Here is a 12,516-nt window from a genome sequence, read left to right as displayed (position 1 = left end):
CTGTTGCCTCATCAGGAAAGAGGGAAGGAGACGGAAAGACGAAAGGATGTGGGTTTTAAGGGAGAGGGTAAGGAGTCATTCCAATCCCGGGAGCGGAAAGACTTACCTTAGGGGGAAAAAAGGACGGGTATATACTCGCACACACACACACATATCCATCCACACATATACAGACACAAGCAGACATATTTAAAGACAAAGAGTTTGTTTTTAGATATATTTTTCCCACGTGGAATGTTTCCCTCTATTAATTTATAACAGAAAGAAGTGAGGTATTCTGCTGTAAAAATCTCTTGACCAGCTACCTAAAGATATAAAGAATTTAATCAATAACAGAAATAAATTCAGACACAAGCTGAAATAATACCTGCGCGACAAATCCTTCAACTCGTGTGTGTGTGTGTGTGTGTGTGTGTGTGTGTGTGTGTGTGTGTGTGTTTGTGTGTGTGTGTGTGTGTGTGTGTGTGTGTGTGTTTAAGAGAAGGAGAGAGAGACACTGAACATACTTGAGTATCTATCACTGTATGCATGGGAGGGGGGATCACCTTAAGAAACAAAGAAAATGGTCAGCATGTTGTCATCCATACTTTCTGTAGACACAAAGCTGTGCTAGGATGGCTTGTGTGCTCAATGATACAGATAGTTGTACCATAGAAGCAACCACAATGGAAGGGCATCTGTGGAGACATCAGAATAACCCATGGTTGCTACAGAGGGATGGCAGCCTTTTTAGCAGTTGCTGGGCAACAATGTGGATGATTCACTAATCTGGCATTGTTATATGCCTTGCTGTGCTGGTACTGTAAATGGCTAAAGGCATGGGAAAATTACAGCCATAGTTTTTCCCAAGGGCATGTAGCCCTACTGTATGGTTAAATGATAATGGTATCCTCTTGAGTAAAATATTCCAGAGGTAAAATAGACCCTCACTCAAATCTCGGGGCTGGGACTACTCAGGAAGATGCTGTCATCAGGAAAAACAAAAATAGAATTCCATGGGCCAGACCGTAGAATGTCAGATTCCTTAATGGGGTTGGTAGGTTGGAGAATTTAAAAAGGAAAATGCATAGGATGAAGTTAGATAGTGTGGGAATTAGTGGAGTGTAGTAGTTAGATGAACACAGGGTTGTCAACACAATCAAATAGGAATACCACAGGAGTAAGCCTAATAATAAACAAGAAAATATAAATATGGGTAAGGTACTATGAACAGCACAGTGAACACATTATCATAGCCAGGATACACACAAAGCTAACACTCACTACAACAGTAAAAGTTCATGTGGGTACTAGCTCCACAAATGATGAAGAGTGGAAGATTGTATGAGAAAATAAAGAAAATTATTTAAATAAGAGAGACAAAAATTTAAGTGTGGTTCGTGACTGGAATTCAATGTAGGAAAAGGAAGAGAAAGAAAAAAGCAGAACGTGGACTGGGAGAAAGGAATGAAAGAGGAAGCTGCCTCATAGAATTTTGTACAGAGCGTAATTTAATCATCACTAATACCTGGTTTAATAACCATGAATGACGGCAGTAAATGTGGAAGAGATGTGGAGACATTAAAAAGTTCAGACTGATTGTGCAAGGGGTCCCAGAAACACTGCAGCAGACATCAAGGGGTTATAATGAAAAACACTGGATATTTCAGAGGTTCCAGGTAAAAAATAAACTTCAGAAGGAAATCCATGTTTGAAAGCATCATCCATTGAAACAACAGAGCATTGTATTCATAGGTGACAGGGCATCTCTAAAGAGCAGCTAGCTCCGTCTTCTTCACTGATGAACATTATAATCAGTTGTGATCACGGAATAACAATCAACATTTCGAAACATTCTGCCTACTGTCCAGCAGTGTATAAAGTCAAGTTTGCTGCATAAGGGGTGGCCTGGGGGCAGGCAGGGGACCTACAACTTCAATGCTCTGTAGTGTCATTGGAAGACGTTTCCAGAGAGGGGTTCCTTTCCTTGATTTGTTCGTCAAGACACCCCCTAGAACCCATCAAAGTTTGTCACAACAATTTTTTTGGGGACCCTGTGTAAGGGTAAGACAGAGATTTCAAAAACAAATCTTAAACTGCAAGTCCAGTGGCAGACACGGATTCTGATCATAATTTACTGGTTATGAATTGCAGATAAAAACTCAAGAAATTTCAAAAAGGCAGAAACTGAAGGAAAAGAAACCTCAATAAACTGAGAGACCCAGAGGTTGTTCTTAATTTAAAGGGAGTATTAAGAAATGTCAGACTGATATAAATGCAAAAGACTACAACCGAAGATCAATGGGTTGCTTTGAGAGCTGAATTACAGAAGACAGCAGAGGATCACATAGGCAAAAAGAAAAGGCCTGGTAGTAACAATCCGCTGATAACACAGGAAATATTGAACTGTCAAAAAATAAACAAAATGGCTAAGCAGGAATGGCTAGAGGATAAATGCAGAGCTGTATAAGCATGCATAAGAAGGCAAAGATAGATGCCACCAACAGACGACATGACAGTTCCTCAGAATGATTGAGATCCTTGGGAGAGTCAGTCATCACAGTATTATTCCACTCCATATGCGAGGTATTCCAGACACACGAAATACCTTCAGACTTCAGGAAGGGCTGAAATAATTCCACTTCCAAAGAAAGCACATGCTTACAGGTATGAAGAGGTCCCTGCAATCCAACTGGACAAACACAGTTCAACACTGAAAGAAAATTAAATAGGTGTTTATATGCAACACAACTGAAGAAGAGAAAAACAGTTCTACAGAAACGAAGACGTATGTGCAAGAGCAACAATACATTTTAAGTACTGAAAAGTGACAATACGGGCAGCCTCTCTGACAGTAGAAAAGTGCTGCTCAGACAAAATTTTGAGATAGGAGTACTACACACAATCTAGTGCAGGATGTATCAATCAATGTATATATTGACTGTCCAGCCATATGTTAACTCTATCATAAAAGAATTAATGTGGTTCAATGTTTCCACAGAATGCTATTATGAAATTGCCACTTGTTATACTGACTGATTATGTAAACATGAATACACTAAAATAAAATAAAGATGCTAGAAAAATTTGTAGGCCTATAGTAACTCACAAATTTATATTAACAGCACAAAGGAGATGTAATTAATCATCACAAATGTAAATTTTATAAGTCCCAATCGAAAAATTGGTACGCAGCGATTTTTCTTCTCCTCTCTTCTCTGTTTCCTGTTAGCCTCTAAACTTCCTCATACTAACATGGTCTTATAATGTACATTATGTGTTTGGAATATTGCAGTCTACGTCTTCCCCTTCCTCTCATGACCTGCATTATTCCTCCCACAACAATAACCAGAAAACTGCTGTCTCACTAGAGGTGGAGAATTAATTGGTCTCTTCTGTTCAAAAACTTTGGTAGAAGAGATCTTTTATCTCCTATTCTAATAGTTTCTTGATTTGCGAACTTTGCTGTCTTAGAGATCTTTTCTATCCTCCTCTAGCAGCAAATTTCAATTACTTCCACATGTCCGTTGTCACATGCACCAAAGGTCTACATTTCCAAGCAACATGAGGCCAGGTTCCAGAAAAATCTATTATTAAATCCTTTGTGTCAGTAAACTTGGTTTCTCGACACAAGCTGCACCCTTTTCTTGCAGCAGGCCAAGTTTGCCTACATAATTTTGCTCTTTATCTCCATCAGTACTCTGCTAGCCACCATTCCTGTACCACTATTAGTCATTTCCTTTCCTGTTCCACTCACAAATAGAGCAGGGAAAGGACAACTGTCTATATGCTTCCATATCAGCCCTAATCTCTCTAATCTTATCTTCCTGGTCCTTATGCGAAATGTACATCTGCCTCAATGTCTTCCTTTAATCCAAACTGGAATGAATCCCAAACACTCAAGCAGTATTCAAGAACAGGTTGCAGTAGTGACCTACATGCAATCTCCTTTAGAGGTGAACCACACATTCCTAAAATTCTCCCAATAAACCAAAGCCAACCACTTACCTTCCGCAGCAAAGCCTTAGGAGCTCGCTCCATTTCCTATTGCTTTGCAACATTACACTCACATATTTAAACAACCAGCCTGTGTCAAGCAGGACACTATTTATGCTGTACTCGAACATTATAGGTTTGTTTTTCCTACTCATCTGCATTAACTTACACTAGCTGCCATTCATCACACCAACAAGAAATGTTGTCTAAATCATCTTGTATCCTCCTAAAGACACTCAACTTTGACACTTTGCCACCACAGCATCATCAGCACACAACCACACATAGCTGCTCATTTATGTATATGGAGAACAGTGGTCCTACCATACTCCCCTGGGGCTGAACTTTTGTCATTTGAGATGATTTTACTTCCAGAGACGTTAAATGTGTATAGTGCATGCAATTGCTAGCGTACCCCAAAATCTGCAAATATTAAATACACTCAGCTTTTTGCATCTTAGTTGAAATAACAAAACAGCTCATACGTATTTGAAGAGAGAAAAAAATAAAACCAGAAATTTGAGCAAGTTATAGCTTTTACTGAAGTCAGAAGTTAGGAGATCAATTAGATCATTTGAAAACATTGAGAAAAGATGCAAGTGAACCTGCACAACACAAGGTTGCTCTATAGGTATTGCAGACAGTATTACACACACAAAAGGAGACAGAAAAAAACTAGACAATACATATTAGGTTATAATGCAGGGCAGATACTCAAACTTGAAAAATGTATTACCTGAGAAATTCACATGTGGGGAGGAATATCACGTCATAACAAGCTCCTGTGAAATTAACAGCGAGGGTTGGGAGGGTGGGTGTTGGAAGGGGGGGGAGGGGGGGCAGTATTTGAGCATCTCACAGTAACGACTTTTCTTTTCTCTTGGCTGTAATTTAACTGCAGTTTTTAAACATCGATAACTTATATGGACTAACATTTAAATATATAACATCCTTTGAAATATTGAGTATTTTAAAATTTATGATTTATAAAGCTCAATAAAATTAAATTTCAATGTTGGTAATTCTGTGAAAATTCCATATTATCCAGAAGAATCGCCAACCTGTAATGTGGGTGAAGGCCTCTGGGGCCACTGTCATTTTCAACAAATACACAGCCCTGATAACGGCCACTGGCCACTGTAGCAGAATGCTGGTCTCATAGTAACGTAACCGCTCGACAGCAATCATTTTTTGCAGATATAATATAACTGGATATACATAAAAAAAAAAAAAAAAAACGTACTCACCAAGTGCTCGCAGAAGAAAACACACATAAAAGTTAAGAACATATGCACGCTAGGTGAGTAGATTTTATCTATCCAATTATATTATATTAACTACTTGGTCAGCTACTTGGACAAGTTTAACTGAAAATATTAGAATGTCAAAGGAAGAGTTAGGAATGGTTTATTTAAACTTCCAGGAGTATTCTGACAACAGCAAAAGGAGGAGGAGGAGGATCAAATGACTTTCTACCAAAATGAACTTGCAAGTTTCCAATAACATTTCATAGACTTAATGACTCCAAATAACTACAAACAGAAGTATTTTGATAAAACAGATTGCTCTCAAAACAAAGTGTTTTCCAGAGTATAGATGTGGATGTTATTATACAACAGTACAGGAAGCAAGGGAGAAAAGGATTGCCCTAGTTACAAACAAACAAACAAACACACACACACACACACACACACACACACACACACACACACAATTTTTATTGTTCTTTTGATCCTCCATCTTCTTAATCGTACCACACTTTCCTAGATCCTACTGCACTTTTTTCACCTGTAAGACTGTTTTGGTTCCCTTGGTCAATCAATATCCTACTTGCAACCCTTTCTGGTATTGCTTTTGTAATGTGCCCATAGAAAGATGGTCTTCATTCCTTTATTGTGGTTACAATCTTTCCAGTATTTTCATACAATTCCTTGCTTGATGTCAAATGAAATTTAAATGCATCTGCTGTCAATTTACTTGTTTTGGCCTCAGGATCTTCTTAGAAATGTCCTTTCTTTTTTTCCTATTTCTGAAAGTGACTCCCTGGCAATAGTCTCTGTAACATACAAACATTCAGGTTTAACTACACTATTATCGCCATTTTTTTATTTGGCTTTTTAAAGAGCATGTAAAACCATTAGATAGCTTCAGTTTTCTTGCCCTTATCCTTTCAAAACTACTGCTCTTTTTACTACGCATCTATCATTTTCTGGTGTCCACAGATTTTTGTTTCAGGCTCCCTTCTGCACTCAATGGCAATGGTAAAGCTTGTCTTTGGTAAAAATGAATATATTGTTACCCAACAATAATAGCCTATATATAAGGCGCACTACACAGTGGCATAATGGTCTATGTATGAAGATGATTAGAAGATGGCAATTCACATTTGCTGAGAATAAATATAAACAATCGGGGCAAATAAACATCTATAATAACAAGATCACTTTACATAAATTCAGAGATCACTCTCCTGCCAACAACGTCAGGTGATCATAAAAATTATAAAACCACGCAAAAGGTACCATTACTTTTGGTAGGTAGTGTTTCTAACACAGTATTAGAACTTCACACTTATCTACTCGAGACAAGTTAACAACCTGTACTTCACGGCAAATGCACCGAAAGGTTACATTTTCAGTAGCAACAATGATAAAAGCTGATACATTCTGAGGTGTAAGAACTTCCAGCAATCAACCTGTGCCACAATCTTTAGCCAAGACAAAACTGAGAAACGAAAAATTTAATGAACATGGAAAGATACAATAACTGAAATGTGAAGAAATATCACATCAAAAGCCATCTCATTTTTCTTAGGTAAAAACCAGGTAATTCTTACAGTGGAGATATAGTTGTAGTTACTGCATAAAATATGATATGCACAATTATATTTACAGCCACCATACCACAAAGTCTAACAGTCAAACAATATTAGCAAGAACACTCTCTCACTTTTTAAAAACACCATACACTGAAATAAATTACTTGCTAAAAAGAAATGGGTTCCTCTTAATAACTTCTTACAAATAGAAAATATCTGGTATATACCTGTACAAGCTTCCCCCGGGACACAGGAGTTGCCAATTCTGCTAAATAAACATGCAGAGCAACTGCTGACAGTGCTCCACCAAAACCTGCAACCAGGCGCCCACATAACAACATTGCATATGAAGAGGAGAGTATAGAGACAGCTGATCCAACACTCAGCATTATGTTTGCACATACGGTGCTCCAACGCCGACCAAGTCTGTCAACGGGTACACCTATAACAATTTTGAAGCTGGTGATAATATTGCTGGTATGATGCACAGTAATAATATGTAAATACCGAATATAACTTTATCATACTCTTAATTCCATTGGAAAATAAAGACAAATTTGTTCACGAGGTATGTTTGCTTGAGAACATAAGGCATCGTAAAACATACATCACAAATATTAATGACTTACTCGATATGTATGTTGCATGGCTACAACGAAGGAAGTATTACTTACCGCCGAAAACAGATGCCATTGCGGCTCCCACAAGCCACATATTGAATGTCATATGCTGCTGAAGGCATGTCAGTCTAAATGAAAGTTCCATCTCGTGAAGAATACTGTCATTTGATCCTATGTCATAACCAAACGCCAAGCCTCCCAGCATTGCCACTGACGAAGCAAGGATGGCATGGCTCTGAGATTTGTCTGTGACTGCATTATTATTGCTTTTTATTATTACCGGCGGAGGTGCAACAGTCACAGACTTTTCCCTTCCCTCCTTTCTTCCACTTAGTAAAATCGTTGTATCTTCTTCGTCGGACATAATGACAGTTGTCAAGGCTGTTCAAGACATCACACAAATTAAAATCAATCTGCAAACCAAATTCACGCCAAATAATGTCGTTCACCTACTTCAACACTAACAAAGGCGTGTTTTTTAATACAAATAAAATATGAAAACATTGTAAGACAACTAAACAACGAATTTGTCTTTGACTCTGAAGATATTCCACCGGCTAGGACGGCGAAAGGGGAGAGGACGACTCGACTTTGTCTTCTCCCTCACAGTCAAAGCCAGTCCGAAATAGTTCGTATAGAGTGTACTTTGTTGCTTGTATTGCTATAAGGATAGCAGTGCATCACATTTAAATAGATACTATTTGTTTTTATTTTTCCCGTGTTTTTTTTAATAAGGTTGCGTCAAAATGCGCCATTTCGTTTTAGGAGGATAAATTTTCTGTCAGATTTCAAATATTTTAAAAATTGTAACTGAATTAATTTAATTTATAATTTTGGGTCTTGAACTCATCAGCACACGAGAAAGAAACATATTTCTCGTAAGGGCCAGCAGATGGCATACCTCGGCAATTCGTGCGTGAAGTGCAGTCTGTCGGTGAGCAGTGGAACTACACGATCGACATCGGTATATTTTAAATGACACAGTGAGAGCGGAAATTTCATACTTCCGATTTCGCCGTTGCTAAAGGGCAGTGGAAACATAAGTGCGGCATACATAACTAGTTTCGAATAAGTGTTCTTTGAAGTAACTGGCAAGGTGTTTCATAGTGTATGGAGAACATAATATTTTTAACTAGAATATATAGTGTGGTCTGAACATGATTTGCTGCTTAATAACAGTCGCCGTTGCTACAAATAAACCGATTGGGATGATACAGTTGACCGACAGCAATTACGTCAGCATGAAAAGATTTTTATGGAAGAACCGTAGTTCATTGACAGTAAGGTTATCCGTCTAGGTTATACAGTATTGTAAAAGCGACGGGCAAGTGATATTTCGCTGTTAAACAACTTCATTGCATTGTTATAAAAGTGGCTATTCCGGTAAAAATGTCCGTTAGTGTAATCTGAAGAAGAGCATAGACAATTCAGAGAGCTGTGTGTGAAAAATATTATTAGTAAAATAAAGGCTATCTGTAAGATTGGAAGACGGGCCTTTGAAAAACAAAAGCATCATCTTTGTGAGAAACATTGTTGGGCGTTTCCGTGGAGCAGAGCCGACGCGTTGATCGAACGGAGCGCACGAGGATCTCGCTCCCGCCAAAAGAGGGCGGACGTCGCGTCGTGGCGCGGCGCGGAGCTGCGCAGCCAGTTGGCTGGAGTACGAGAGCGGTTGGGGGGAGGCCTTCATTGATCAGCGGCCGGCGGAGAAGAGGAGCTGCGGGGCGCTCCGCTCAGTCGGGTAGTGGTGCGGCAGCGGTGCGCGTGGGGCATGTGACGCACGGCGCGGGCGTGCGGTGTGCGGTCGAGAGGGAGCAGGCGAGTGCGGGCGTGCGTGCGTCGATAGCGGAGACCAGAGAGCGATAATGCCGCCGTCTGCGGGCGGTCTCGGACTCCTCCTGGCACTGGTGGCGGCGGCTGCGACGACGACGACGACTGCGGCAGCGACTCGAAGCGGAGGAAAGCGCAGCAGCGGGCGGTCATGTCGTACGGCGCCCCCTCCAATCTGAGCGGGGGCGGCGGATACGGCGCTGGAGGAGGCAGCGGAGCAGTCGGTGCCGGCGGGAACCGATCGCCGCGGAGCTCGCGCCGGCTGGCCGGCGAACTGCCCACCGTAGACCGGTCGCCGTCGCGCTCCAACTACGGCCTGAGCGGCGGCGGCGCCACACGGGGCAGCCCTCTGGGGAGCCGCAAGGGCGCGCGCTCCCCACCCCCGTCGGCGGCGGACGCGCAGCATGCGCAGCAGCAGCAACAGTACCAGCAGCAGCAGCAGTACCATTCGGCAGCGTCAGCGTCCGCCGGCTACATGGGCTCGCCGTACTACGCGACGCGCGACGACGAGCTAGGCTCGCCGGTGATGATGGACGAGCGCGGCCGCGGCCACCACCGGTCGCGCTCCGCCTCGCGGCCCGCCATGGGGGGCGGCGGGGGTGGCGGCGGCACGCGCTACCAGTCGCTGGATCGCAGCGGGTTGGGCGGCGACGCGCACGAGCGCGAGTTCGTGCCCATCCGGGAGCCGCGCGAGCGCTCGCTGGACCGCGGCATGGGCACCGGCCGCGACCGCTCGCTCGACCGGGGGGGCGGCCTCTACCTGGACGACGACCTGTACGGCGGCGGCGGGGGCGGCAGCCGGTCGGCGCGCCAGTCGCCCAACCCGCACATGATGGCCTCGGGCGGCAGCGGCCGCGACATCGTCGCCGAGCTGCAGCAGCAGAACAGCGACCTGCAGCGCGAGCTCGCCAACTTCAAGAAGGAGCTCGAGCTCACCAACCAGAAGCTCGGCTCCAGCATGCACAGCATCAAGACCTTCTGGAGTCCCGAGCTCAAGAAGGAGCGCGCCCTGCGCAAGGAGGAGTCGGCCAAGTACAGCCTCATCAACGACCAACTCAAGCTGCTCAACTCCGAAAATCAGGTCTGTACCGCTCTCTTTTCGTATTAAGCCTTACCCCTCCATCCACATGTATTCCACGTATCCTACGACGAGAGAGGACATAGGGGACGTCGAACGAGTCACAGTTTGCTTTACCTTAGAAATATAGCTAAGATTAACTGTTCCTCTACATTGAAATAATAATTAACGTTTATGAAAGGTATAAAGCAGCTTATCCTATCTGTCAAAAGCTTTTGACATACTCTATTGACACTTCTAAATAACCTACCAGAACACTGTCTTCCATGATTGACGAAGACGACGACAATTCTGAAGAAAGTGTTGCACTGGAAATCTGCGTGTCTCTAAGACACCTAGCTTAAAAAATTGTATAAAAAGTAATTAGATGCTGATTCTCTTTGGAATTACTATATCGTATGGTGTAGTAATGTCAATCACGGTTCACTCGGAACTGAATTTTATTTTTTTTACCAAGAACACCATTAATCAAAATCACCGTAAGTATGTAAAACACGAAAACAAGCTATGACACCTACGTCTTTTACAATTTGCCTCTAATGGGGACATCCTCCTTTGCTGAGATTTGGGAAACTGTGCCGCAACAAACTGGGAATCGTTATCAGACCGTTCTCAAATTCACATAGAAAAGTAATGGAACACTCAATGCACATATAGATGAGCTGCACACGGTACTGCAAAAGATTATACACATTATAGCTGCAAGAAGCCACACAGCCTGAACCCTTTTGATTTCATTCGCTAACGTCTGCTACAGCTTTGCTTATGAACTGACTGTCAATGTGCACAGCTGCAACTTACTTTCAGATTAGCGTTTGCTTGCACGATTAAAATCCATTACACAGCCTCACATGACCCCAGCTGAAGTCTAGAGGATGAAGTACGACGAACGAGCTTTGCAGATAAGTTCTTCAATAAACTTCACCAGTAGAGGCACACATCGATTACATATAAACATCATCCTGAAGCGACAAAAGGCTGTTGTCTAAATTAGGCCCCTTCTAGCATTGAATATAGGCATTAACTATTGACAACTATCTTGTAATTATCGAGGCTCAACATTCTGCCGCCTCGACACATCAATTGTTGGGGCATGCAAGAATGCTTCAGGTACAATATGAGACCTTTCGACAGATCATAGTCAGATGCTTCAGATATTAGTAAAGGAAAGGAGGTAAGGCGATATCGTGGCTCAGAAAAAGGTGACATACAGAGTGTTGATCGTATTTTCTGCAATGGAACCGGTACACTTGAATGAAATCCGTATGGATATTCGGGATACGTCATTTTGAAAGGAAAACAACTATTAAAAGCGATTTTTCGACCGATTTTAGAGCGGTCCTTCTCAGGGCGACTACAGTGCTGGTTTCTGTGAATGGTCTTCCCTATAACCTGCCTTACCTCAGTTGTCACACACAAGGGTCACTCCCATGGTCGTCATTGGACAATGAAAAATCTGAATGCCTTTGGACATGTGGCTCTTCGGGAAACTGTTGTCTGTACTATCCTCACAGGTAACTGGAAGGCAACAACGAATCTGGAGCTTGTACCAATGGGGTGCGCTTTACTGCAATAACCTGCTAGACCAGCACAGCAAGAGCCTTACGCACAGCCGCCCATCTGTAGGCATCTAGGCGTGACGTAGGTTGCCATGTGTCAACCGAAATCAAGAACAAGGAATCGCTGTAGTCCTCGCACAATTCGCACGCCAAATGTGAAGGAGCGAGTGTTAAGTCTAATAGAAGATGATCCTACAACAAAAATGAAAAAAAAATCAGCTGCTGTAGGCATAGCCCACGCTCTTGCGTGGTCATTTCTGGATTGGCGGTTACTTTATCCATGTCATTTGCATGGTGTGGAAGTTCCGGAAGCTCCCAGGGTACATACAAGGTCACTACACCATTTTTCAGTCCTGCCAAAGGATTCTAAGTTGGAACGTGGAAGATTTGCTGTTCACACTTTGCATTTTATTTACCGACGAGGCGGGATACACACAGAGTGGAACAATAAAGTACCGCACTAACCATTTGTGGGCTGATATACATCCTCGAGCTATCAAGGAAGAAAGGCATCAGGTTCGCCTTTCAGTCATTGCATGGGCAGGTGCCATGGATGACAGATTGATAGGGCCGCGCACTTTATCATCAATTTCTACGGGACAACCTACCTGCGCTACTGGAGAACCCCTGCAGCGA

General features: G+C 42.5%; 2 protein-coding genes across 4 annotated transcripts in view; one reads left to right on the top strand and one right to left on the bottom strand.

Annotated features, from left to right (window-relative positions):
- Positions 1–7,926, bottom strand: part of LOC126262674 (solute carrier family 2, facilitated glucose transporter member 10-like) — a 62,190-nt gene extending 54,264 nt beyond the window's left edge. Inside the window, exons 1-3 of the mRNA XM_049959448.1 lie at positions 7,879–7,926; positions 7,468–7,794; positions 7,021–7,235 (exon numbers count right to left, since the gene is read on the bottom strand). Of these exons, the coding sequence (XP_049815405.1) occupies positions 7,021–7,235; positions 7,468–7,777 (525 nt within the window). The 5' untranslated portion in view covers positions 7,778–7,794; positions 7,879–7,926. The remainder of the gene's footprint in view (positions 1–7,020; positions 7,236–7,467; positions 7,795–7,878) is intronic.
- Positions 7,927–8,378: 452 nt separating this feature from the next.
- Positions 8,379–12,516, top strand: part of LOC126262258 (ERC protein 2-like) — a 637,007-nt gene continuing 632,869 nt past the window's right edge. For all 3 annotated transcript variants that reach the window (XM_049958744.1, XM_049958745.1, XM_049958747.1), the window contains exon 1: positions 8,379–10,324. In XM_049958744.1, the coding sequence (XP_049814701.1) occupies positions 9,395–10,324 (930 nt within the window). In that variant the 5' untranslated portion in view covers positions 8,379–9,394. The remainder of the gene's footprint in view (positions 10,325–12,516) is intronic.

This window comes from Schistocerca nitens, chromosome 6 (genome assembly GCF_023898315.1).
Source record: "Schistocerca nitens isolate TAMUIC-IGC-003100 chromosome 6, iqSchNite1.1, whole genome shotgun sequence".
In the NCBI taxonomy this organism is placed as follows: domain Eukaryota; kingdom Metazoa; phylum Arthropoda; class Insecta; order Orthoptera; family Acrididae; genus Schistocerca; species Schistocerca nitens.
Note: the sequence above shows the minus strand (reverse complement) of the source record. Positions and strands in the feature narration are given on the sequence as shown.